Source organism: Chiloscyllium plagiosum, unplaced genomic scaffold (genome assembly GCF_037043375.1).
Source record: "Chiloscyllium plagiosum isolate Xiang-an unplaced genomic scaffold, Cpla_swu_hap1 HiC_scaffold_11, whole genome shotgun sequence".
NCBI lineage: Eukaryota > Metazoa > Chordata > Chondrichthyes > Orectolobiformes > Hemiscylliidae > Chiloscyllium > Chiloscyllium plagiosum.
The window spans coordinates 16,076,912-16,102,519 of NW_028270149.1; the positions used below are offsets into that span (position 1 = coordinate 16,076,912).

General features: G+C 43.5%; 1 protein-coding gene and 1 long non-coding RNA gene across 9 annotated transcripts in view; one reads left to right on the forward strand and one right to left on the reverse strand.

Annotated features, from left to right (window-relative positions):
• Nucleotides 1–25,608, reverse strand: part of LOC122557422 (neuronal PAS domain-containing protein 2) — a 281,788-nt gene that overhangs the window by 14,613 nt on the left and 241,567 nt on the right. For all 8 annotated transcript variants that reach the window (XM_043705135.2, XM_043705134.2, XM_043705130.2 and 5 more), the window contains 7 exons: nucleotides 23,085–23,169; nucleotides 19,978–20,107; nucleotides 18,891–18,997; nucleotides 16,455–16,532; nucleotides 12,117–12,278; nucleotides 10,349–10,564; nucleotides 541–740 (listed from right to left, as the gene is read on the reverse strand). In XM_043705135.2, coding sequence (XP_043561070.1) covers nucleotides 541–740; nucleotides 10,349–10,564; nucleotides 12,117–12,278; nucleotides 16,455–16,532; nucleotides 18,891–18,997; nucleotides 19,978–20,107; nucleotides 23,085–23,169 — 978 coding nt within the window. The remainder of the gene's footprint in view (nucleotides 1–540; nucleotides 741–10,348; nucleotides 10,565–12,116; nucleotides 12,279–16,454; nucleotides 16,533–18,890; nucleotides 18,998–19,977; nucleotides 20,108–23,084; nucleotides 23,170–25,608) is intronic.
• LOC122557423 (uncharacterized) lies at nucleotides 487–19,995 on the forward strand. The gene is made up of 3 exons (XR_006313824.2): nucleotides 487–675; nucleotides 14,758–14,918; nucleotides 18,810–19,995. It is a non-coding gene; the product is annotated as an uncharacterized LOC122557423 (long non-coding RNA).

Below are 25,608 nucleotides of genomic sequence, written 5' to 3' on the forward strand. Positions count from 1 at the left end.
TCTACAAGGTAAGAGGTTGCAGTCAAAATGTTGCAGGATTGTAAACTATGATGCAGTTACAGATTAATCTTGTGACCAAAGTAGTCTTAGTGGGAACAGCAAATAAAAATAGAACTGATCTGTTATAGACGTCAGATCATCTGTCATATAGACAAAAGTAACAGCTCTCAAAGTCGATCATATTTCTATATGGAACTCTTGAGGGACTGTGCTCTGGAAACAGTGCAACATACCAATAGGTACTTTAGAGGAATGTAGCCCTGTGGTTAACTTTAAGAACTCATTGGTCTGTTTGCTGAATCATTTAAATAATCTAACCAGCAATAGGAATAAGTTCTGAGCTGAGAAAGATCCTGGTTTTATTTATTAACTCTTACTTTACGGACAGATGTGGAGTTTGTATCCTTTGAAATATTAGTAACGTTAGAAAGTGTGGTCTTGTTAAGTTGTAGCAATCAACTTTGGACACTGCTCTGGCTACTGCATGTGATTCAAATTAATTGGTCTTTCCTCAGCTATCAACGTATGCAACAATTGTACCTGAGTTGTCGGTCGTGCCCATATTCTGGAGTTGAGTGGCTCTGACTAACGTCAGACGGTAGTGGAATAGGACAGGGCACTGTCGGAGTCTGGGCAAACATCATGGGGTTACCGAAGAGTGGCGTGACCCGACTGGTATGTGAGTGAATTTGCAAACTGGCTTGTTGCAGTTGACTTCCTTTCACGAATTGCTGCTGAACCTGCAGAAAATGAACGATGAGTTAACTCTTGTACGGTAGGTTTCCAATTACAAAGTGTTTGTTCCCAATGGAATTAGGCATGCTGCCATTAAAGAGGAACCACCCTGATTCATCCAGTGTCAAGCCATTATCGGGACAGTCATTTTATTTTTAAACAAGCAGATATAACTAGTAAAGCAGTACAAACTTCATCGCATCTGTTGTGTATTTTGCCTAATTCTGAAACAATTTGACTCCACTATGTAACATACTGCAATGACAGTTCACCTGACGGAGGGGCAGTGCTCTGAAAGCTTGTGATCTCAAATAAATCTGTTGCACTATAACCTGGTGTTGTCAGACTTCTGACTTTACCCAGTCTGATAGCAGTTTAGATTCACCCATCTGATCTGCAGCTCACCAACGGTTATACTCTGAAATAAAAGGTAGGGAGGAGGGACTTGGGGGAGGGGCGTCGGAAATGTGATAGGTGGAAAGAGGTCAAGGTGAGGGTGATAGGTCAGACTGGGGGTGGGGGCGGAGAGGTCAGGAAGAAGATTGCAGGTTAGGAAGGCGGTGCTGAATTCGATGGATTAAACTGAGACAAGGTGGGGGGAGGGGAAATGAGGAAACTGGTGAAATCCGAGTTCATCCCTTGTGGTTGGAGGGTTCCTAGGCGGAAGATGAGGCGCTCTTCCTCCAACCGTCGTTTTGTTGTGGTCTGGCGATGGAGGAGTCCAAAGACCTGCATATCCTTGGTGGAGTGGGAGGGGGAATTGAAATGTTGAGCCACAGGGTGGTTGGGTTGGTTGGTTGGTCCGGGTGTCCCAGAGGTGTTCTCTGAAACGCTCCGCAAGTAGCTGGCCTGTCTCCCCAATATAGAGGAGGCCACATCGGGTGCAGAGGATGCAATGGATGATGTGTGTGGAGGTGCAGGTGAATCTGTGGCGGATATGGAGGTTTCCTTTGGGGCCTTGGAGGGAGGTGAGGGGGGAGGTGTGGGCGCAAGTCTTGCACCTCCTGCGGTTGCAGGGGAAGGTGCCGGGAGTGGAGGTTGAGTTGGTGGGGGGTGTGGATCTGACGAGGGAGACACGGAGGGAGTGGTCTTTACGGAATGCTGATAGGGGAGGGGAGGGAAATATATCCTTGGTGGTGGGGTCCGTTTGGAGGTGGCGGAAATGACGGCGGATGATGCGCTGAACATGGAGATTAGTGGGGTGGTAGGTGAGGACCAGTGGGGTTCTGTCCTGGTGGCGGTTGGAGGGGCGGGGCTCAAGGGCGGAGGAGCGGGAAGTGGAAGAGATGCGGTGGAGGGCATCGTCGACCACGTTGGGGGGGAAGTTGCGGTCCTTGAAGAAGGAGGCCATCTGGGTTGTGCGTTTTTGGAACTGTTCCTCCTGGGAGCAGATGCGGCGGAGTCGAAGGAATTGGGAGAATGGGATGGCGTTTTTACAGGGGGTGGAAGGTGTTGGTGAAGTGGATGAACTGTTCAACCTCCTCGTGGGAGCACGTTCAACCTCCCACGAGGAGGTTGAACAGTTCATCCACTTCACCAACACCTTCCACCCCGACCTCATTCACCTGGACAGTCTCAGATTCCTCCCTCCCCTTCCTCGACCTTTCTATTTCTATCTCAGGCGACCGAATCAACACGGACATCTACTACAAACCGACCGACTCCCACAGCTACCTGGACTACACCTCCTCCCATCCTGCCCCCTGTAAAAACACCATCCCATTCTCCCAATTCCTTCGACTCCGCCGCATCTGCTCCCAGGAGGACCAGTTTCAAAAACGCACAACCCAGATGGCCTCCTTCTTCAAGGACCGCAATTTCCCCCCCAACGTGGTCGACGATGCCCTCCACCGCATCTCTTCCACTTCCCGCTCCTCCGCCCTTGAGCCCCGCCCCTCCAACCGCCACCAGGACAGAACCCCACTGGTCCTCACCTACCACCCCACCAATCTCCATGTTCAGCGCATCATCCGCCGTCATTTCCGCCACCTCCAAACGGACCCCACCACCAAGGATATATTTCCCTCCCCTCCCCTATCAGCATTCCGTAAAGACCACTCCCTCCATGTCTCCCTCGTCAGATCCACACCCCCCACCAACCCAACCTCCACTCCCAGCACCTTCCCCTGCAACCGCAGGAGGTGCAAGACTTGCGCCCACACCTCCCCCCTCACCTCCCTCCAAGGCCCCAAAGGAAACTTCCATATCCGCCACAGATTCACCTGCACCTCCACACCCATCATCTATTGCATCCTCTGCACCCGATGTGGCCTCCTCTATGTTGGGGAGGCAGGCCGGCTACTTGCGGAGCATTTCAGAGAACACCTCTGGGACACCCGGACCAACCAACCCAACCACCCTGTGGCTCAACATTTCAATTCGCCCTCCCACTCCACTAAGGATATGCAGGTCCTTGGACTCCTCCATCGCCAGACCACAACAAAACGACGGTTGGAGGAAGAGCGCCTCATCTTCCGCCTAGGAACCCTCCAACCACAAGGGATGAACTCGGATTTCACCAGTTTCCTCATTTCCCCTCCCCCCACCTTGTCTCAGTCAAATCAATCGAATTCAGCACCGCCTTCCTAACCTGCAATCTTCTTCCTGACCTCTCCGCCCCCACCCCCAGTCTGACCTATCACCCTCACCTTGACCTCTTTCCACCTATCACATTTCCGACGCCCTCTCCCAAGTCTCTCCTCCCTACCTTTTATCTTAGCCTGCTGGACAAACTTTTCTCATTCCTGAAGAAGGGCTTATGCCCGAAACGTCAATTCTCCTGTTCCCTGGATGCTGCCTGACCTGCTGCGCTTTTCCAGCAACACATTTTCAGCTCTGATCTCCAGCATCTGCAGACCTCACTTTCTCCTCAACGGTTATACTCTCTACACCATGCACACTGATACATTTAGCTTTTTGGTTACATCTAGAGCGAAGAAAAATTTCTCAGGCAATCTCCTGAATCATCCTAAACTTCCTAACGCTACTTTAAACATTGGTATCTCAGCAAGTGTCATTCCAATTCTCCATAGGCTTGTGTGTTGCTCCACCTAGTGGTGGTGGCATTGACCACAAATGCAAGGATCTTCCAATTTTAACAGATTCTGTGCTGTGGTCACCGGGTTTGTAATCCAGAACTCCATGTTCTGATGACATGGTTTCGAATCCCACCATGGCAGGGAGTGAAATTTGAATTCAATAAGGATCTGGGATAGTAGACTCGCCTAATTGTGATAATGTAACTACTATCAATTGTTGGAAAAATGCACCTGTGGTTCACTAATGTCCTATAGGGAAATAAATCTGCCATTCATACCCAGTGTGGCCTGCATTTGACTCCAGACCAACAACAATGCGATTGATTCTTCGGGTAATTAGTAATGGGCAATAGAAGACTTAGTGAGTGGTCAAAAAATGATGGCATAGCCTTTGACAATCACATGAACAAATGAAAAGTACACAGATTGTGCACTCAATTGCAAATTTAAAATTAATAATTATTTCAGCATAAACACAGGACAAAGTTTAACAATTTGGATGTAACAGTGTTTTCAAATTTCACTCCTGAAAGGTCCAATTCTAATTTTTCACACGATGTTTCCTAATCCCAAACTCTTCAGTCAATATGAACACATTTTCTCTGTTTCCTATATGGACATCAAAAAATTAAGAACATCGTCAAATGTTGAGGTGTGAGATAAGAGGATTTTTTTCTTTGATAAGAAGGTTTATTAAGACTGACCAGGTAGTGGACAGATTGTAAAATAACAAAGTTCTCAAAGGAGCAATTGACAGATATTTGAAAAAGAAATTTTTGAAAAGAGCAAGGAAATATCAGTGGAATAATATCCAAAACTCGGTAGACACAATTCTGTGAATAATCGGTGTAGATTTGACAACGTACAACCTACTGAAATCTGTTTACCCAGTGAAAAAAATTTGATCATAAGGTTTTTGATTTATGAGAACTGTCAACACATGGTATTAATACATTAAGGCCTTAGTTTCAATACCAGTCTCTCCAAGTAGCTGCTGAATAATGAGTTTGTGATCTAAGTTTAGATCATGGCTCTGACGTTTAATAGAGATGAGACATTGAGCTAAGTGGCAAGGGAAAGATGGTGCATTTGTGTTGGTGCATTTAATCTGTCTTATTCTACATCTGTATCTTTGATAATATCCAGCTTATGGTATAGGGCAGAACATTTTGATATGGATAATAGATTGGCTTGATAGGAATATAGGTAGGTTGTGTGAGCTGACAAAGCTATGGTAAATGGAGTACAGACAATCTTTGAAAACTGGAGTATGCAATTCAGAACACAATGCAGTACAATATAAAGAAGTCATTCCTATGTACTGGAAATTATTATATGTTAGATATTTAAAATTATCCGCTCTGTATAGGATCACGTATGAGTGTTTGTAAGTTGGATCTCCTCCCCCTCCGCCCCCCAACAAATTGTGGGCAAAATTGAAATTGTCAATTTTGGTCAGGAAGAATTAAAAAAGAAGCATATTATCTAAATAATGAGAAAATGCAAGTCTCTGAGATGTCGAGAGATTTGGGCATCTTTATGCATTAATTGCCAAATGTTAACATGCAGTCATAGCAAATAGTTAGGAAAGCTAACAGAATATGATCATTTCTTGTAAATAGAATTGAATACATCATGGGAGGGGTTGTGCTTCAGTTATACAGTTATACTTTGAGATCCCACCTAGTCCTGGGATTTGTCTACCTTAATGCATTTCAAGACACCCAACACTTCCTCCTTCATTACGTTGACCTGCCCGAGAGTATTCACACACCTTTCCCTAACCTCAACGTGCCTCATGTCCCTCTCTTTGGTGAATACTGATCTAAAGTACTAATTAAGGATCTCACCCATTTTCTCTGGTTTCACATATAGCCTCTCTTCTTTATCCTTGAGTGGGCCTACTCTTTCCCTAGCTCACCTCTCACTCCTAATACAGAGGAACTTTGATTATCTAAAGGACACGGGTGGGGAGTATTTCACTTGGTTAATCAAATTATGGATAATGAAATGCTGGATAACATAGTTTAGCCAAGCATCAGGACCTAGCGATCTTGCCGGATAATCCAGTACTTGGATAATTGAATGCCGGATAATCGAGGTTCATCTGTATATGTACAAAATGCTTTGGTATTCTCCTTAACCCTGTTGGCCAAGGACATTTCATAGCCCCTTCTAGCCCTCCTAACTCCTCTTCTGAGCTCCTTCCTACTTTATCTATGTTCTTCAAAGTTTGTTTTGTCTGTTCTTTGTTTTGTATTTTTTTGTTTCTTCACTTTCTCAGCTATCTTCCCACCAATCCCACCCCCTCCTTCCATTTATCTCTCAGTTTATGCCCAAAATGTCGATTCTACTGATCCTCGGATGCTGCCTGACCTGCTGTGCTTTCCCAGCACCACACTCTCAACTCTGACCTCCAGTATCTGCAGTTCTCACTTTCTTCTACGTTCTGCTGTTCTCAGTATTGTTGAGAGTGAACATAACAAATGGGCCCAGGAGCAGATAACTAATCCTTATGAGTCAGACTGCAAATGTGACAACCACAAACGGGTCTATCTGGTTTCAGCACACACCATCAATGACTTTTCTCTTGTTAAGCTAATTGCACTAAGTCAACTATTTTTCAAGACACCACTAAACACAGCTCCATCCCAAACATAAATCCTTGAAGGAATAATCAAACTTTAGCAATGATATTAGTTCATAAAAACATTCTTTATGACTCTCATATCAATGCTTTTACAAAGCCATCAACAAGTCCTAAATAATTATTTTAACAATTTGGTTAATAGGTTAGTGGAATGTCTTGTGTGTCAGTCAACTAATCATATGTTCATAAGCTGATTAGCAGCAGGGAGTAAAGTGTTGTTCCTGCATTTGACATACAAATGTACATACAGTACAGACAGTACAGAATTTGTTAGTTATCTATCAAAACTCTGAATAAAAGTACTTAATGTAAATGAAGTTAAACACATATTCCTGACACTTAAGCATTTAAAGAGGGTTTTACAATTCTAGGGGGCAATGCTAAGACATTGAAATATATTCTTTAATTCAGCTTCACTCAGAATTGATGGTTTTGACCAATGAATCAAAGGTTGGGTTATATTTGATCATTGTACTGCACTTATCGTCTATCATTTGGTCAGGACTGCGGCATCAGCTGTAGAAGGTGACATTAAGTAGATCTTTATTCCACAACTATCTAACACGTACAAAGTAATTTGGAAAGCACCCTTTCATCAGTTTATCCTCAATAACAATACGTCCAGTTTCTTTTGAAGTTAATGGCAAACAAATAACTTTACTTGGATGCAGTATATATTATAATAGAATGTTAGGATTTTATCAATGTAGTCCTTTCAGTTTTTCTTTTCATTCTAAAAGAAAGAAGGAAAAATAAGAAAGGGCTTGGATGTTTATACTGCTTTTCATGATCTCAAGATGTGTTGTAAGTTCTAAATTCAAAGGCCACATTTGCAATGCAATTTACCTATGTAAACATGTCATGCTGTAATTACACTCTCCTGCCAGTGGAGGGTATTGTAGCATCACTACTGGGAGGAGGGTGACGTGAAACAGTCCTGGAAGTGGAGGTATTGCAGTGAGAAGCATCATTCCAGATTATCTGGTGTTGAAAACCTCACCCTCGCCTTTGATATCTCTGAACTTGAGTATTCCAATGGCACATCTGACAGTTCATCCATGTAAACTTGAGGCTATCCAAAACTCTGGTGTCCACTTTTTGTGGGGAATTTAAAATGGAATGGGAAACTTATAACGGTAAACAAAGAGATGGAAGACTAACTAAATATGTACTTTAGCTCCGTCCTAACACACCAGAAATATGCGGATCACAAGGCTGAATGTGAAGGAAGATTTGAAAGAAATTAATATAAGTAGGGAAATTATGTTGGGGAAACTAGAGGGATTAAAGGCAGATAAATCCCTAGGGCCTGATAACCTTCATCCCAGAGTAGTTAAGGAAATGGCCCAAGAAATAACAGATATGCTAGTGATCATGGTCCAAAATTTTTAAGACTCTGGAACAGGTTCCTATGGATTGGAAGGTAGCTAACGTTAACCCTGTGAGGGAAGAAGGGAGGCAGAGAGAAAACAGGGAATTCTTGACTAGTTAGCTTGACATTGGGAGTGGGAGAAGCGCTACAGTCCATTATAAAAGTTGTAATAAGAGACCAGTTGAAAGATAATGACAGGATCAACAGAGTAAGTATGGGTGTATCCAGGGGAAGCTGTGCTTGACATAACTGCTGGAGTATTTTGAGAATGTAACTGGTAGAGCGGATAAGGGGGATCTGGTGGATGTGGTTTATTTGGAATTTCAGAAGGCTTTCAATCAGGTCTCACATAAGAAATTAGCATGAAAAATTAAAGTACTTAGGATTGGAGGTCATGTACTGAAATGGATTGAGAACCAGTTGGCAGACAGGAAACAAAGAGTTGGAATAAATGGATCATTTTCTGAGTGGAGGGCAGTGATTAGTGGGCTACTGTAGAGATTAATGCTTGGACCCCAGCTATTCACAATATACGTTAATGGTTAGATAAGGAAGCTATGTATCATATCTCCAGATTTGCAGATGGCATAAAGCTGGATGAGAGTGGATATGTGAGGAGGATGTAGAGAAGCTTCACTGTGATTTGGAGAGGTTAAGTAAGTGGACAAAGATGGAAGATGTAGTATAATCTGGATAGAAGCAACACCAACCACTTTGGAAGCAAAGTCAGGAGAGCAGCTTATCTGAATGGCAATAGATTGTAAAAGGGGGAGGTGTAATGAGACCTGGGTCTCCTTGTACACCAGTCACTGAAGGTACAGGTGCAGCTTGTGCTGAAGGAGGCAAATGGTATGTTGGCCTTCATAGAGAGAGGATTTGTGTACAGAACTAGGGATGTTTTGCTACAATCGTACAGGGCCTTGGTGAGACCACACCTGGAGTACTGTATACAGTTTTGGTCTCCTCAATTGAGGAAGGATGTTCTGGTTATGGACAGAGTGCAAAGAAGGTTTATCGGACTGATTCCTGGGAATGGCAAGACTGACATACAGGGAAAGACTAGATCATTTAGGACTAAATACAGTAGAGTTGCGAATAAGGAGGAATCTCAGAAACCTGTAAAATTCTAACAGGATTAGACAGGGTGGATGCAGGAAGAATGTTCCTGATGACCAGGGAGTGCAGAATCAGAGGTCAGAGTTTAAGAATAAGGGGCAGATGTTTAGGATTGAGGTAAGGAGAAATTTATTCTCCCAGAATGTGGAGGCCAAAACATTGAAAATTTTCAGGAAAATTTTCAATATGGTTCTTTAACTAAAGGGATCAGAGGGTATAGGGAGAAAAAAGGAGCAAGGGGATGATCAACTCCGGTCATATTGAATGGTGGTGCAGGCTCAAAGGGCCAAATGGCCTACTCCAGCTCTTATTTTCCATGTTTCTATGTATCTAGCTGAGAGCAAGTTCTTTTCACCTATCAATCCTGTGTTGGCCTCACCCTGTCCTAACCCTAAAATCTCCTCCAGCCTTGCAACACTCTGAAATAACTCTACTTCATCAATTCCAGCCTCTTGAGCATCCCTTAGTTTAGTTACTCCATCAATAATAATACCTGTGTCCTCAGTTGCCACAGCTCCAAGCCCTGGAATTCCTTCCCTAAATCTCTGTACTTCTCTTCTGTCTTTAAAACATTGTTCAAAAACTCTTTGATCATTTTATTTTGGGTCATCTGACATAATGTAGCCTTATCTAACTCGCTGTTTGAAAATTCTCCAGCAAATCACCTTGGGACATTTTACTACTTGAAATGAGTTATGTAAATGCAATGTACTGTTGGTATTTTACCTGGTTAATTTGAGGAGACCACAATGAAAAGATGCAGAAATAATGGCAGTATGTATAAGTACAAACAAAAAGGGAAATGATTTCTGTCTGTCTGTCCTGGGCCAGTAATTCCTCTTCCTCAACCTTGCTTCAGCTAAAGACTACACTTGGTTTGAAACCATGCGTGCAATGTCACTGGAGATCAAAGTTACAAATCACACACCACCGGGTTATAGTCCAACTGATTTATTTGAAAAGACTAGCTTTCGGAGTGCTGCTCCTTCATCAGCTACATATGAAGGAACAGCACTCTGAAAGCTAGTGCTTCTAATCGACCTGTTGGACTGTAACCTGGTGTTGTGTGATTTGTAACTTTGCGAAAGTGAGGACCGCAGATGATGGAGATCAGAGTTAAGATTAGAGTGGTGCTGGAAAAGCACAGCAGGTCAGGCTGCATCCGAGGAGCAGGACCCATAATCCTGATGAAGGGCTTTTGCCCGAAACGTCGATTCTCCTGCTCTCGGATGCTGCCTGACCTGCTGTGCTTTTCCAGCACCATTCTAATCTTGATTTTTAACTTTGTCCACCCCAGTCCAACACCACCACCTCCACATCACTGGAGATTCTTGCATTTTCTTTAGCCTATTGGTCAGAACAACAGCTAGTAGTCATGTGCTAAAGACCCCTCAGAAGTTGCATTTGGGCCATTGCATATTGTGGGGAAGGTATTACCGGCACTGATTTCACATTCGGTTCTCTGAGGACATGTTGAGAAGAGGACAATTGCTGGCTGAGTAATTCGGAGTCCACAAGAGCTTGCATCTGCTTGCTGGATAAGCAGGGGCTTTGCATGACATTCCCTGGTTGCTGCTGCTGCTGCTGTTGCTGTCCTTGATCTTGATGGTCCAATGTATTAAACGCAAGTGAATTGGGCTGTTGAAGCATCATCTATGGTCACATAAAAATAAAATGTATTAAAACCTACATAGAATTATTTCACTGCACTGTGAAATAGGCACCATGAAATTACAAGACATTCCCTGAAATTGCTCTCTCCCATGATGTTGAATGGCTCTGAAACCTTGGGATATTTTATTAATCAGATTGATGTCTCTGACAAGGCTGCCTTAGTGAAGGAAAGGCAATATCACTTCAAATCAGGATGGTATGTGGTTTGGAAGGGAACCTGGAGATGATGGTGTTCCCAGATATCTGCTGCCCTAGACCTTGTAGATGATAGAGATCACAAGTTCGGAAATGCTATTGGGGATGCCTTAGTTTTTAGATTAGATTCCCTGCAGTGTGGAAACAGGCCATTTGGCCCAACAAGTCCACACTAACCCTCTGAAGAGTTACCCACCCAGACCCATTTGTGAACTGCTTCAGTACCTCTTGCAGATGGTATACAGAGCTAGGTATATAAAGAGCGTCTTGGGAAGGTGAAAATGTTCACTTTATAGTACATAAAAGGAAATACATAAGACATCAGTTAGTAACAGGAATGGGCCATTCGATCATAGAGTCCCTACAGTGTGGAAACAGGCCATTCAGCCCAACAGTTCCACACTGACCCTCCGAAGAGTAACCCACCCAGACCCATTATCCCTACCTTATATGTATCCCTGACTAATGCACCAAACCAACACATCCCTGAACACGATGGACAATTTAGCGTGGCCGAGCCATCCCTAACATGTACAGCTTTGGACTGAGGGAGAAAACTGGAACACCCAGAGGATACCCACTTAGACATGGGGAGAATGTGCAAACTCCACACACAGTCACCTGAGACTGGAATTGAATCCGGGTCCCTAGCGCTGTGAGGCAGCAGTGCTAACCATTAAGCCACCATGCCACCTGCTTCAACATTCAATGGGCAGCATGGAGACTCAGTGGTTAGCACCGCTGCCACACAGTGCAAGAAAGAGTTGGATAGAGCTCTTAAGGAGAGTGGAATCAAGGGTTATGGGGATAAGGCAGGAACAGGATATGATTGAGGATGATCAGCCATGATCATAATGAATAGTGCTCGAAGGGCAGAATGACCTACTCCTGCACCTATTGTCTATTGAATCCACCTTACTGTCTGTGTGGAATTTGCACATTCTCCCCATGTCTGAGTGTGCTTCCTCCGGGTGCTCCGGTTTCCTCCCACAATCCAAAGATGTACAGGAAAGGTGGATTAACCATGAGAAATTGCTCTCTAGTGTGTAAGTTTGATGGACTAACCATGGGAAATTGCTCCCTAATGTGTAGATTATGTGGATTAACCATGGGAAATGCAGGGTTATAAGGATAGGGTAGGGGGCTGGGTTTGAGTGGCATGCTCTCAGAGGATCGGTATGGACTCGATGGGGCTGATTCTATGATGGCATAACAGCCAAAAGAGAAGCATTATGTTCAAAAGCACAGCAACATTGTATGTTGAAAGATCTATACCATCTCCAATGAGGCTAAAGGGCGAGTAAATAAAGCACACACATATCCATGAGAATGATACCTGGAGATTCGAGTCATGCACAAACTGCAACTGTTCCTTAATGTGATGCAGCTCCTCCTGCTGTGTCTTGATGTTTGCCTGGAGAATGCGAGTCCTCTCCTCCAGTTGCTCCTTCAGCTGGTGCATCACTCCCAGTTGTGCAGGACACTGGTACATGGGCTGCTGCAGAAACACAGACTTCAGCAAAACAGATCTCCAACAGGAACTTGTGGCATCAGTCACAAACAATGAACACTCTTCCACACATCTCACTGTGCTCTCTGAATCATTTCCTTTCAAATGCAAAGGAGAGCTGGGTAATAAAAGTGGCTAATACCAACCAGTTAGCTTGAAATCATGGAGAGAATTCAATCAATTATCAAACACCAGCCAGCAGCAATTATATAGACAAATATCTGGGGACTGATGATTGGTAGGAGGAAGTGAGGACTGCAGATGCTGGATATCAGAGCTGAAAATGTGTTGCTGGAAAAGCACAGCAGGTCAGGCAGCATCCAAGGACCTCTCCGCCCCCACCCCCACTCCGGCCTATCACCCTCACCTTAACCTCCTTCCACCTATCGCATTTCCAACGCCCCTCCCCCAAGTCCCTCCTCCCTACCTTTTATCTTAGCCTGCTGGACACACTTTCCTCATTCCTGAAGAAGGGCTCATGCCCGAAACATCGATTCTCCTGCTCCTTGGATGCTGCCTGACCTGTGCTTTTCCAGCAACACATTTTCAGCACTGATGATTGGTAATAAAGCTAACTTATAGAAATATCAAGAACCTGAAATTGTACAGTAGAGTATTATATGGATGGTTCAGGTAGTTTTTTGTTACAAATTCATTTCCAGATTTATTGGCCAGGGAACACTTAAGAGTCAACTACATTGCTGTGAGTCTCAGGTATGCCAGTCCTACCCGAAAAGACACGAGTGAACTAGATGGGTTTGTCCCCAAAAATCATTTAACGGTCATCATTAGGCTTCACAGTGAATTCAAATGCCACCACAGTGGTAATCAAACCCAGGTCCCCAGAACATTACCTGGATATCTATTAATAGTCTATTATAAGATTAGATTCCCCAACAGTGTGGAAACAGACCCTTCAGCCCAACAATTCCAAACCAAACCGAAGAGTAACCCACCTATACTTATTTCCCTCTGACTATTGCACCTAACACTATGGGGAATTTAGCATGGCCAATTCACCTGACCTGCACAACCTTGGACTGAGAGGAAACCTACGCAGACACGGGGAGAATGTGCAAACTCCACACAGACAATTGCCCGAGACTGGTATTGAACCTGGGTCACTGGCACTGTGAAGCAGCAGTGCTAGCCACTGAACCACTGTGCTACCCCATAATTCACTCAGCCATTGCCTTTCCTGGATTAAATAGAGGCTAGTTATTTACAATTGTTATGGTTGAGAGGACCAAATATACACTTAAAGTTATACAAGGGCTCAATGGGATTGGACATTAGGCAGTTCATAATTTCTTAGAAATATTTGAATCCATGGACCATCTTCGAAAGCTGCAACTTCTCCCACCGAGAAAGACAAGGATATCAAATACTTGGGCTGCATGATCCCCTCTGAGCCACACACCATCATAACTTGGAAATATATCGCTATTGCTTCACTGTCACTGGAGCAAAAATCCCAAACACTGTCTTTAACATACAAGCATTCAAAACAGGAGCTGAAGTAGACCATTCAGCCCCTTGAACCTGCTGTGCTATCTCTTAGGACAATAGCTAAGCTGCAAGTGTTACAAATTCCACATTCTCATCTAACCCCGCTAACCCTTGATTCCCTTGCCTAACAAGAACCTCAATATTTTGGATCAACTTGTTTGGGTGCAGTAGGACACACTGCTGGAGCAGATGGGGCCTTAACCTTGACCCCCTGGTTTAGAAATAGGGGGTATTACCTCTGCACCATATCCTACCCCCAATCCCCTAACAATAATTAATCCAACCCTGACTTATAGAAATGTAACCATCTTGCCTCCACCACCTTCTGGGGCAGAGAATTCCACAGCTCAACAACCGTCTGAGAGAAAATGATTCTCCTCATTTTGTTCCTAAAAGGATGATCCCCTAGTTTAAAAGAGTGCCCCCTAATTCTGGACTGACCCACATGAAGAAACAGCATGTGTGGATGCCTACACTGCAGTGATTCAAGATGGCGGCTCATCACCAACTTCTTGAGAACAATTTAAGGATAGATAGTGATCTGGTGCTGTGGGGCAGCAGTGCTAACCACTGAACCACTGTGCCACCCCATAATTCACTCAGCCATTGGGCGACTGTCTGTGTGGAGTTTGCACATTCTCCCCATGTCTGCATAGGTTTCCTCCCACATCTCCTTACCAGTGATGTCAGCAATCCATGGCAGAATAATACAAAAAAGGTAGATGTTGTGTAATATAGGTCTTGAATGGTTACAATCATCTTAGGAGACCAAATAGGAATTTTCCATTTGCCCTACTAATGGGCCTGGGTTTTTAACCTGCTTTTTCCCCCCACTTCTGGGAGATTGCTCATGTCCAGGTAGGTATGGAATCTCTGTATCCCAATGCATGGGATATGCACAATGGACTTGTGGGTAATTTTCTGTTTGCCACTCTCATTTGTTTATATATTTGTGTAGGTTGTTTGTTACTGGAAGAGAGATGGAGAATTGAGGGAAGGAGGGAGGACACAGAAAGTACAGCGAATGATGCTGCGAGGCTGTCGAACATTTCTGATTTCAATTTGTGCCAAAGGAAAAGACAAGTGAGATCTCTGGAAAAGGGCCAGAGTGTTGCAGATGTAAGTAGTAACATATCATAACAATATAATAGTTAAGCCTCAACAGCTACATAAAATGCATCTGAAAATCCTTGTGAGGCTGTTAAGTGAGGAAATTGTGGGAATTTTGAAACAACACTGAATAAAAGTTATATTTATACAGTACCTTTCACATGGACATCATTTATTGTCAGAGTGTAGTGACTTATAATATAGGAAATGTGGTTGCTAATTTGCATTATGTGAGCTACCACAAAAAGCATTTTGAAAAATGACAGATAATCTTATTTTATCGATGTTGATGGAGGGATAGATATTGGCATACACTGATAACTCCCCTACCCATCTTCAAATTAGTGGCATCGAAATTTTTATATCCCCTTGCTTTAAGACCACTTCTAACAATGCTGCTCTGCCACAGTACTGCCTAAAAGTGCCAGTCTAGGATGGAACTTGAACTCACAATTTTTGGAACGCACAATGTTCCAACTGAGTTGTTAGCATAGATGTTGGTGAGGCCATTGTTTAATACTGAAATAAGGAATATTAACACACATGTTGGGAGCTGTCAAAGCCTGTTCCATCATTCAATGAGTTCTTCATTGATCTGATTACTCCATATTTCCACTTATAACTTTTCACCCTCTTACTTATCAAAGATCTATTCACCCTGCCATAAAAATAGGACTCTGCTGCTACTATCTTTGGAAGAAGAGAATTCCAAAGATTCTCAAAATCTGAAAGGAAAGAGTTCTCTCTATCTTAAAAAAGAAACTCCTTATTTTTGACCCCTCTTGGACAAGAGAGAACATTCTTCCATGTGCACCTTGATAAGATCCCTCAAAATATACATTTCCATCAAGCTGTCCCTTACTCTTTTGAACTCGGTTGGATGTAAGCCCAGCCTGCCCAAACCCTTCCTCCAACCACAACGCACCCATTCCAAGTATTATTCTAATCAACCTGTGAAACATTTCAAGCCATTTACAACCTTCTGTAAATAAGGGGACCAATACCGTACACAATGCTCCAGGTGTGGTCTCACCCTGTATAACCAAAGCATAATCTCCCCCTACTGTTCTTTTCAATTCTCTCATGACACACTGCAGCATTCTATTTACTTAATGTCAAAATTCCAGTGGATACCAGTCGAGCCTGTCCCACCTTTGCTCAGAAAACAACCCAACCATTCAGGTCTTTAACTAAAGGATAAAGGTAATGTTTATTGTGTACAACTACTTATTTGTTGTCTACGTTATAACATGAAAACTGATGTGGAGATACTGGTGTTGGACTGGGGTGGACAAAGTCAGATGTCACATGACACCAGATTATAGTCCAATAGGTTTATTTGAAATCACAAATGTTTGGGACGCTGCTCTTTCACTTCACCCTGATGAAGGAGTAGCATTCTGAAAGGTTTGTGATTTCAAATAAACCTGTTGGACTATAACCTAGTGTCGTGTGATGTCTGAGGTTAAATCCAGTTGCGAAATCACTCATAGGCTTTTAATTGTGAAAGAAAGCAAGGAAATCCAGCAAATGGGGATTGCTTACTGAGGGAGCTTGTTGAGTAGAGATCACAGCTGGCTGCTGTTGATGTGCATCCGGTGATGGTGGCATTGCCATCAGGGCCTAGAAAATAAAAAACAACTGAATCCATTGGTCAAAACATACTTTGTTAAGTAAAGATATACTGAATACAAGAAGGTGCCCTTTGTCGTTTCTGTGTAAGTAAACTATTTGGTCCATTCTAAAAATGTTGATGTGGCATTTACAGAACCAAAACAGCACATTTGTTCAGCTGCTGTCGTTACTTTTGGTCAATCTTTTAGATTAGATTACTTACAATGTGGAAACAGGCCCTTCGGCCCAACAAGTCCACACCGCCCCGCCGAAGCACAACCCACCCATACCCCTACACATCTACCCCTTACCTAACACTACGGGCAATTTAGCATGGCCAATTCACCCTGACCTGCACATCTTTGGGCTGTGGGAGGAAACCGGAGCACCCAGAGGAAACCCACGCAGACACTGGGAGAATGTGCAAACTCCACACAGTCAGTCGCCTGAGGTGGGAATTGAACCAGGGTCTCTGGCGCTGTGAGGCAGCAGTGCTAACCACTGTGCCACCGTGCTGCCCAAAGGTATATCTCAAACACAGGTGAGACTTGAACCCAGAGGTTGTTGCTCAGAAGCAGGTACCCCACCACTCTGCCCACTTCATTAATGGTCTGCATATGTCTCCTACCAGACCTCATTAGCAGCATAACTCTTCTGTTCCTTTCACCATCATATATTATCCAGCTTCTCCTTAAATGAATCTATGCCATCCATCCCAACCATTCCAGCTGGAATGTGTTCCACATTCTCAGTAGTTCCTGGCTGTAGATTCCCTTTATTAGAACAGCAACAACACCTCAGTTGAAAGGGTTCAGAAAAGATTTACAAGGATGTTGCCAGGGTTGGAGGACTTGAGCTATAGGGAGAGGTTGAGTAGGCTGGGGCTGTTTTCCCTGGACCGTCGGAGGCTGAGGGGTGATCTTATAGAGGTTTATAAAATCATGAGGGGCATGGATAGGATAAATAGGCCAAGTCTCTTCCCTGGGATTGGGGAGTCCAGAGGTAGAGGGCATAGGTTTAGGGTGAGAGGGGAAAGATATAAAAGGGACCTAAATGGCAACTTTTTCATGCAGAGGGTGGTATGTATATGGAATGAGCTGCCAGAGGAAGTGGTGGAGGTTAGTGCAATTGCAACATTTAAAAGGCATCTGGAAAGTTATATGAATAGAAAGGGTTTGGAGGGATATGGACCGGGTGCTGGTTTGGGATATCTGGTCGGCATGGATGAGTTGGACCGAAGGATCTGTTTCTGTGCTGTACATCTCTTTCACACTATGACTTCACTGGCTTTGGTGTGTTCTGAGATTGTGAAAGGCAATATGTAAGTCCTAACTCTTTCCTTTCTTTGAAAAAAGTTTCTTCCAAATGGGATGGTAGACTGACAGAAGAGGATGAAAAGTCTTTGAGGAAGAAGCAATGAATTAGTCTCATCAGTAGTTTTGTTTTTGAGGCTTATGTTATCGTAAGAGTTTCTTGGTCTTGATAAATATCAGCCAGGCATTTGATTCTGCTTAAATAAAAACATGAAAAAAACTGATGATACCTCGGAAATTGTTGGTTTATTTGCAGGAGATGGAGTGGATCGGGGGGGAAATCAATTAACAATAGGTGGTGGTAGAGCCCAAAGAGAGAGTGCATAACAATCTGGTGAGAGTGTGAACAGCAATTAATGGGGACAGTTAGTGGCTAACAATGGGTTGTGTGTAATAGCAATCAAGATTAGAGTGGTGCTGGAAAAGCACAGCAGGACAGGCAGCAACCGAGGAGCAGGAAAATCCACGTTTTGGGCAAAAGCCCTCATTCCTGATGAAGGGCTTTTGCCCGAAACGTCGATTTTCCTGCTCCTCGGATGCTGCCTGTCCTGCTGTGCTTTTCAAGCACCACTGTAATCTTGACTCTAATTTCCAGCATCTGCAGGATCCACCTCCACCTGGGTGTAATAGCAGGCTATGTGATGACAAGGCATGACGTGTGGAGTTTGGGGTAAGGACACAGTAGAGTTCAAGCCCTAAAGTTGTTGAATCCAATATGGAGGAGACAGTGAGGTCTGCAGATACTGGAGATCAGAGTCGAGAGTGTGTTGCTGGAAAAGCACAACAGGTCAGGCAACATCCGAGGAGCAGGAGAATCGACATTTCGGGGCGAAGCCCTTCTTCAGACCTTCACACTCTCAACTCTGAACTCGATATTGAGTCTGACAAGCTGCAGGGTCCCCAAGTGGGGGGTACCCCAGTTCTGAGGAAAGGTCACTTCACCTGAAACATTAACTCTGATTTGTCTCCACAGATGCTCTCAGACCTGCTGAGCTTTCCCAGCAATTATGATTCTGCTTATATTGCTGCATGTGAAGAAGATAGAAAAACACACCTGAGTGCCACCTTGCTGCGGTCTCTGAGCTGACTTGTCCTGCAAACTTGTATTTACTGATTGTCTGGAAGGTGTGCTTGCTTCCGTACGTACTTTGGATTGTGTTGCTGAAAGAATCGAGCATTCATTGACAAAAATAATCTCTGACTTTCTCTTGAGCTTGTAAGTTTCATTAGGAAACCAACACAAAAATTCAGAAAAAAGAACTACATGCATATAATTTCAGCAAGAGTGCAGTTTAACAACAAAAAAGCATTGGCATTTTACTAAAAGTACATAACAGTATTACTTCAAAATAATCCAGTTAGGAGCAAGGTGTTTTAAACAATGAAAGAAAGTGAACTCATTATATTTTATATATATTCAATAGTGAGAAATGCACTATCAATTTTTGCTAAAGAATGAGATCGTTTCAAAAACTTATTAGATCTAATTTTCCCAGGACAGACTGCGCTGTTCTCATTGCTGATTATATATCTTTCTAACAACTAAGCCATCTTCCAACTCAAACGTTACCACTTGTGAGTTGTAACTCTTCAATTGAACCTACCGGAGTGTTCACATTTCTCTGCTATTGAATTTCAGTGAAAGTAATTATCTAATTTGAACAGTACGGTGTATGTGGCAGCAAAGGAATGGCTATGCGGCAGAACAGTGGAGTGGAGTGGTTTTCAGATCAGCCGTGATATCATTGAATAGCCGAGAGAGTCGATGGGCAGAATGACCTACTTCTACTCCTAAATCCTATGGTCTTAGGAGTAAGTTGAAGCATGATGTTAGGTGAATGCTACATTCTTGGGCAGAATGGGTTGATTTACATCCATTGTTTCCAAAGCTGTAGTTTTCTCTAATTCATGTCCGGTGTCTATTGGAGACTCACAGTTGGAAATTAATTGCCATAGAGAGTCAATAGTTCCATGGTCTTAGCTTCAGGATGGTATAAGATGAACCAGCTGGGCTCGAGTAACATAGGGATTACCGGATGAAATAGGATGCATGTTCCTATCTCTTTTTTGTATATTGTACTCCACCTTTATATCAAAATGGGAAATAAATGAGCAAAAAAGCGATGGAACATTCCACTTACATGGAGTGTCTGACAGTCCGGTGTGAGAGGACTTGAGTGAACTTGGAGATGACACTGAACATGGTCGACTGCCACTTAGTCTCTCAATGGCAATGTCCTGGGCATTTTCACATTGCCTGCAGTTTTGAGTCTATAATGTGGGAAGAAAAAAAATCTAAGCAAGAAATAATGATGAAGTCCATATTACTGAGAGGTTTATAGAATCATAGAATCCCTACAGTGTGGAAACAAACTACATTCCCCTACTACTCTACATTTACCCCTAACTAATGCACCTAACCTACACATCCCTGAGTACTATGGGCAATTTAGCATGGCCAATCCACCTAACCTACACATCTTTAGATTGTGGGAGGAAACCCACACAGAAACTGTGGAGAATGTGCAAACTCCACAGAGACAGTCACCTGACGCTGGAATTAAACCCAGGTCCCTGGTGCGGTGAGGCAGCAGTGCTAACCACTGAGCCACCGTACTGCCCAAACAACAAGCTGTATTTATATATCCCCTTAATGAGGGTGGTTCAGAGGTATAACTAGACAAAACTCCACATGGAATCAAAGGAGATGTTGTAAGGAATGACCAAAAGCTAAATGGGTTTTAAGGAGGATATTAAACGTTGAAGAGTGGCAGGGGTGGGGAGGAAAGCAGGCAGAGAGGTTTTGGGAAGGAATTTCACAGTGCCAGACGGTTACATAGCTGAACTCCCATCATGGTGAAATGATGAAAATCTTTACATTTAAACTACCCAGGGTTGGTGGAACTGAGAGTTTGAGCAAGTGATATATGTCAGGAAAAGGTTACAGAGACAGGGACTGTCAGGATCATGAAGAGGATCACAAAGAAGTTTAAGAGGAAGTAAGAGATGTGCATTTGAGGTCTTGGAAGATCATGAAACAGTGTTGGTCGGTGAGGTCTAGAGTGGTGGATAAGCTGAATAGCATAGGATAATGCTAGTCTATATAATATATAGAGTAGAATCCCTACAGTATGGAAGCAGGCCATTCAGCCCATTGACTCCACACCATCCCTCCAAAGAGCATTCCAACCACCCCATAACACTGCATTTCTCATGACTCATCCACCTAGTCTGCACACCCTGAACACTGTGTGCAATTTAGCATGGCCAATTCACCTGACCTGCACATCTTTGGACTATGAGAGGAAACTGGAGCACCCAGAGGAAACCCACACAGACACAGGGAGAATGTGCAAACTCCACACAGACAGTCACCCAAGGTTGGAATCAAGCCTGGGTCCCTGCTGCTGTGAGGCAGCAGTGATAACCAGTGAGTCACAATGCCACCCTTTCTATGACAAAGCTGGATATGATACAGTCAAGAAAGATTAATCGGATGGAAGATTTTGAATCGTGTTGTGGGAAAATGGGAGGCTATCCATCACAGTGTGGCAGTGAATGAAGACTGGAGTGGAGAATGAGCTGAAATGCTCAGTATTGTGACGGAGTCAGTAAGTGGGCTATGTGACCAAGAGAACATGGGTTCAGATCATATCCAGTCAGTGGTTCCGGATGCTGCTGGATTCAGTGCTGAGGGTAGGGAGTTGGAGTGAGATTCACAGTGCTGGTCTAGCCACTGGGCAGATATGATGGTAAAATGCAGTTCTTGCTTCAACATGAAGCCTAATTATACCATATTTATTGTTAAAGAGATGTACATCCATCTGATTTTGTTGCAAAATTCTTGTAATCTAAATAAGTATTTCGACATTCATTAACATTTTAATATAACATAAAAGAATCACCTGCTTGTAAAATAAATGCTCGAATTTGATTAAAATGTCAAGATGAAGAGAAGCCTACTTTGATCCTGGGCACAGAGGTATTTGTAACAGATGGTGGCACCAGATTAACAGGCAATTGGATTTCTAAGAGACTGAGTCATACAACTTTGATCTTACATGATCTAACAGCAGAACACATCACAAAGTGAGTCCATTAGGGGGTGCTTCATCACGACTGCTCAGACTTCAGTGACCTGTCCTTGTAAAGGGTGTCACAGTCTCACAACATACAGCTTTCTGATCCAAGTTGGAAGCAAGGTTCCAATGACAATCTCTAGACACATTGTTGGGCCAAAATCTCAGAAATTCCTTCCCAATAGCACTGTGGGTCTACCCACTCCATAATGGTTCAGGAAGACAGCTCATCACCCCATTCTCAGGGGCAACTAGGGTTGGGCATTGACTGTCGAAAAGGGTGGTGCCTTTTGGGCATAAACCTGCTCCTCAGATGCTGCCTGACCTGCTGTGCTTTTCCAGCACCAGTCTTTTCAACACTGACCCTTCAGCACATGCAGTCCTCACTTTCTCTAGGGGCAGTAAGTGCCGGCCTAGCTAACATCCCATGAATGAATAAAAAAAGATATCATCAAAGAAACCTCAAATCACTCTGGGTCAGAGTTTCCAAATGTTTTCCCATTACGATTGCATCTTGAGTTTGGAAAACGTTGGGAGCCTGAGTGAGGATTGAGAGCTGAGTTTGGAGGAAGGGGGTATCAGAGAGCAGTGTGGGTCCTGTCGGAAGGTGAGTACCATTGTTACAACTCGGGTCAGAACTCCCTGCTGTTTACTGCCACCTCAGACCCCACGATGTTCTCATTTCAGATGGTGCCCGGACTTTGGGAAGCCCTGCTTCAGATGATTAATCAACCCAAAAACTCTCAGAACTGAGGGGGAGGCCATTGGATTCATCATGCCCCTGCCAGTGTTTTGAACAAGCAATCCAATTAAGCCACCTCATCTGATTTTTTTTCCCTATAGTTTCACAATTTAAAAAAATTATGCATGTATCCATTTGAAAGATTTTGTTGAATTTGTTCTCAGGCAGTGTAAGTGTAATCCATACATAATAACTTGCTGAGTTAAAAATGAGTAAGTCTCCTCATGTCCACCAATTTCCATGACAATTTGTATCTTCTAATGCTTGACCCTCCTGCCTGTGGAAACAATTTCTCCACCATCTCCTCTATCATTCTGTATAATCAAATAAAGACATGTTTCTTTTATTTATAATACAGGACTTAAAGATGTCTCCACATGCAGGAGACTTGGTCAAAAGTCCAATGACTGCACACTGTTAACATTACCTTCAGGGCTGGTGGGGGTAGGATTTCAGGAGAAGATTCCTCAAGGCCCTGTTCCCTTCGCCTTTCTGATCTGACTTCCACATAGCTGCAAATCGAAGGTAAAATAAAAGAATACAAAATTTCAGGCTCGTTACTTACACCATCCAGAAATCCTGATGTTTGTGACATCAGCAACATTGTAGACATCAGATTACGTTATTGGTCACAACTTAAAACGTCGAGTAAAACAATTACCAGTGGCCAAGTTAATAAAAAAATCTTTTACTTGGAAATTTGCAAAGCGTTGAGAAACTGCTATACCTGACAGATTGAGAATAACTTGATTCATGTTCATACTATACTGCACAGACAATTATCACTGCCAGGCAAAAACTTCAATTTCATTCCAGGGACTAAATCTTACAAATTCTGGGATAATCAACTCATTTCAAGTTCAGCTTCTTTACACATGTATGCCACAGATGTAACTGAACTGTCTGGCATCTGCTTTTGAATATTTACATACAATCCTAAATAGGGTCCTATGTGTGATTGCAAACTAAATAGGCACACGTTATCAGCATTGCTGGCCTGCATGACTATAATTGCATTAGCCACAGATTGCCAGTTAGGAAAGCAAGGAGGGTCTGGAACTATTTTGGGGGTCAATTAGCTCAGTTGGCTGGGACAGTTGATTTGAAATGCTAACAGCAAGGGTCCAATTCTTGCAACTACCTTGGAGGATTCTCTTTCTCTCCTCACCAGAGGCACAGTGATCCTCAGGTTAAACCACCAACAGTTGAGAGCAAGACATTGGTAACTCCACCCTCGATTACTGCTCAATGTCCAGCACAGCAACCTATTAATATTTGAAGTGAAGTGACCCAAGACCCAAATCAGCAACAATGGAGCAAGTTGTTCTCAAAGTTGCAATGTATTCTGTGCAGTCGACCATGTGATTGGATATACTGGGATTTATTTTATTCAATCATGGCTGCAATTTGTATAAACACAGTTTATAAATACAAGGTCAGAGTTTAAGGATGTGGGTAAGGCCATTTAAGACTGGAATGAAGTGAGATTTCTTCACCAGAGTGGTGAGCCTATGGAATTTTCTGCCAGAAAGCAGTTGATTCCATAAAATTGACTTTTTTCAAGAAAGAGTTCAATATGCTCGTAGGGCTAAAGGGATCAAAGGTTGTGGGGTAAAACTGGGAACACGACACAGTGATGGAATGTTCAGCTGTGATCATAATGAGTTGCAGAGCAGGCTCGAAGGGCCAAATAGCCTCCTCCTGCTCCTATTTTCTGTCTTTATGTTAAACACCTGTAGGTGGCGCCGAGAGTTGCATGTACAAAGAGGAAGCCGGCATCATCTGTAAACGATGGAAAGCAGCAGCCAGTCTCGAAGGTGGCACCGTCGGAAGTGTGCATTTGGAAAGGTTCTTCAAGTTTTTAAAATCATATCTTTATCAAAGATGTTTCTTTGTGCAGTTGACTGCCCCCTCCCAAACCCTATCCTTATACAGACTGGCTCCCAGTGCCAGCACACTACTCCCCACAGGTAGAGCTTTGTCCCTGCTCCCTCTCAGTCTGGTGATAGGGCAAGGACACCTATTCCACTGGCATTGCTTGGAGTGGAAGCTCTGATTTGTCAGTCTTCCAGTCTCCCTATCCACTCCCACCACCCAATTATTGTGCACTGACACCCCCTTGTAGCTTGTCATGGCTCAACAACATCACGGGCTGGCCATTTCAATGTTACGGACAACCATTCCATTCATTCACACCTTTAAGGGACTGTAGCTCAAAGTGTTGTCAATGATTACTGACCTTGACAGGATGTGAGCTATTAGTCCACTAAATCACAGGCTGCTTGTTGTCTGTCCAGACAATGTCCCACGAACATTGTCTGTACATTGTCTTATCATTGGACTGGATTTTCAGAGCAGTGGCAATCTCATGCAGGTCACCGGTCTTTTGAACACACCATTTTTCCACCACGAAGGAGCTCAGCATTTCTGATGGGAGATCCTGCTCAGGGCTCCTTCAGATAGACAGAGCTGGACTTCCACACTGACAGATAGTGCAGAGCAATCAGGGAAGACAAACCAGGGCTTCTTCAGTTCAGCAGAAGAGTCATACCAGATCTGAAACATTTGCTCTGTTTCACTCTCCACAGATACTGCCAGCACTGAGTTTACCCAGCACTCTTCATTATTACCCAAACCTATCGTACCCTTGTTAGCCTCTATCAGAACCCCCCCACCCCCAAACTTCTTTACTCCAAAATCAGCTTCTCCAACACCTCACCTCGCAGCTGAAATCTATTCCTATTCTGGAACTCGATTAGTTTTTAAAAAGTTGAAATAAAGTTAAAAGAGGGCATAACTGGCAAACTGTTAATACGAGGGATGTCACCTCCAGGGGCAGCGTGTGACTACATCTGTGGCTAGCTCACACTTGTTAGTAAATTTGCGGATGACACTAAGGTCTGTGGAGTTGTGGATAGTGCAGAAAGATGTTGCAGGTTACAGAGGGACAT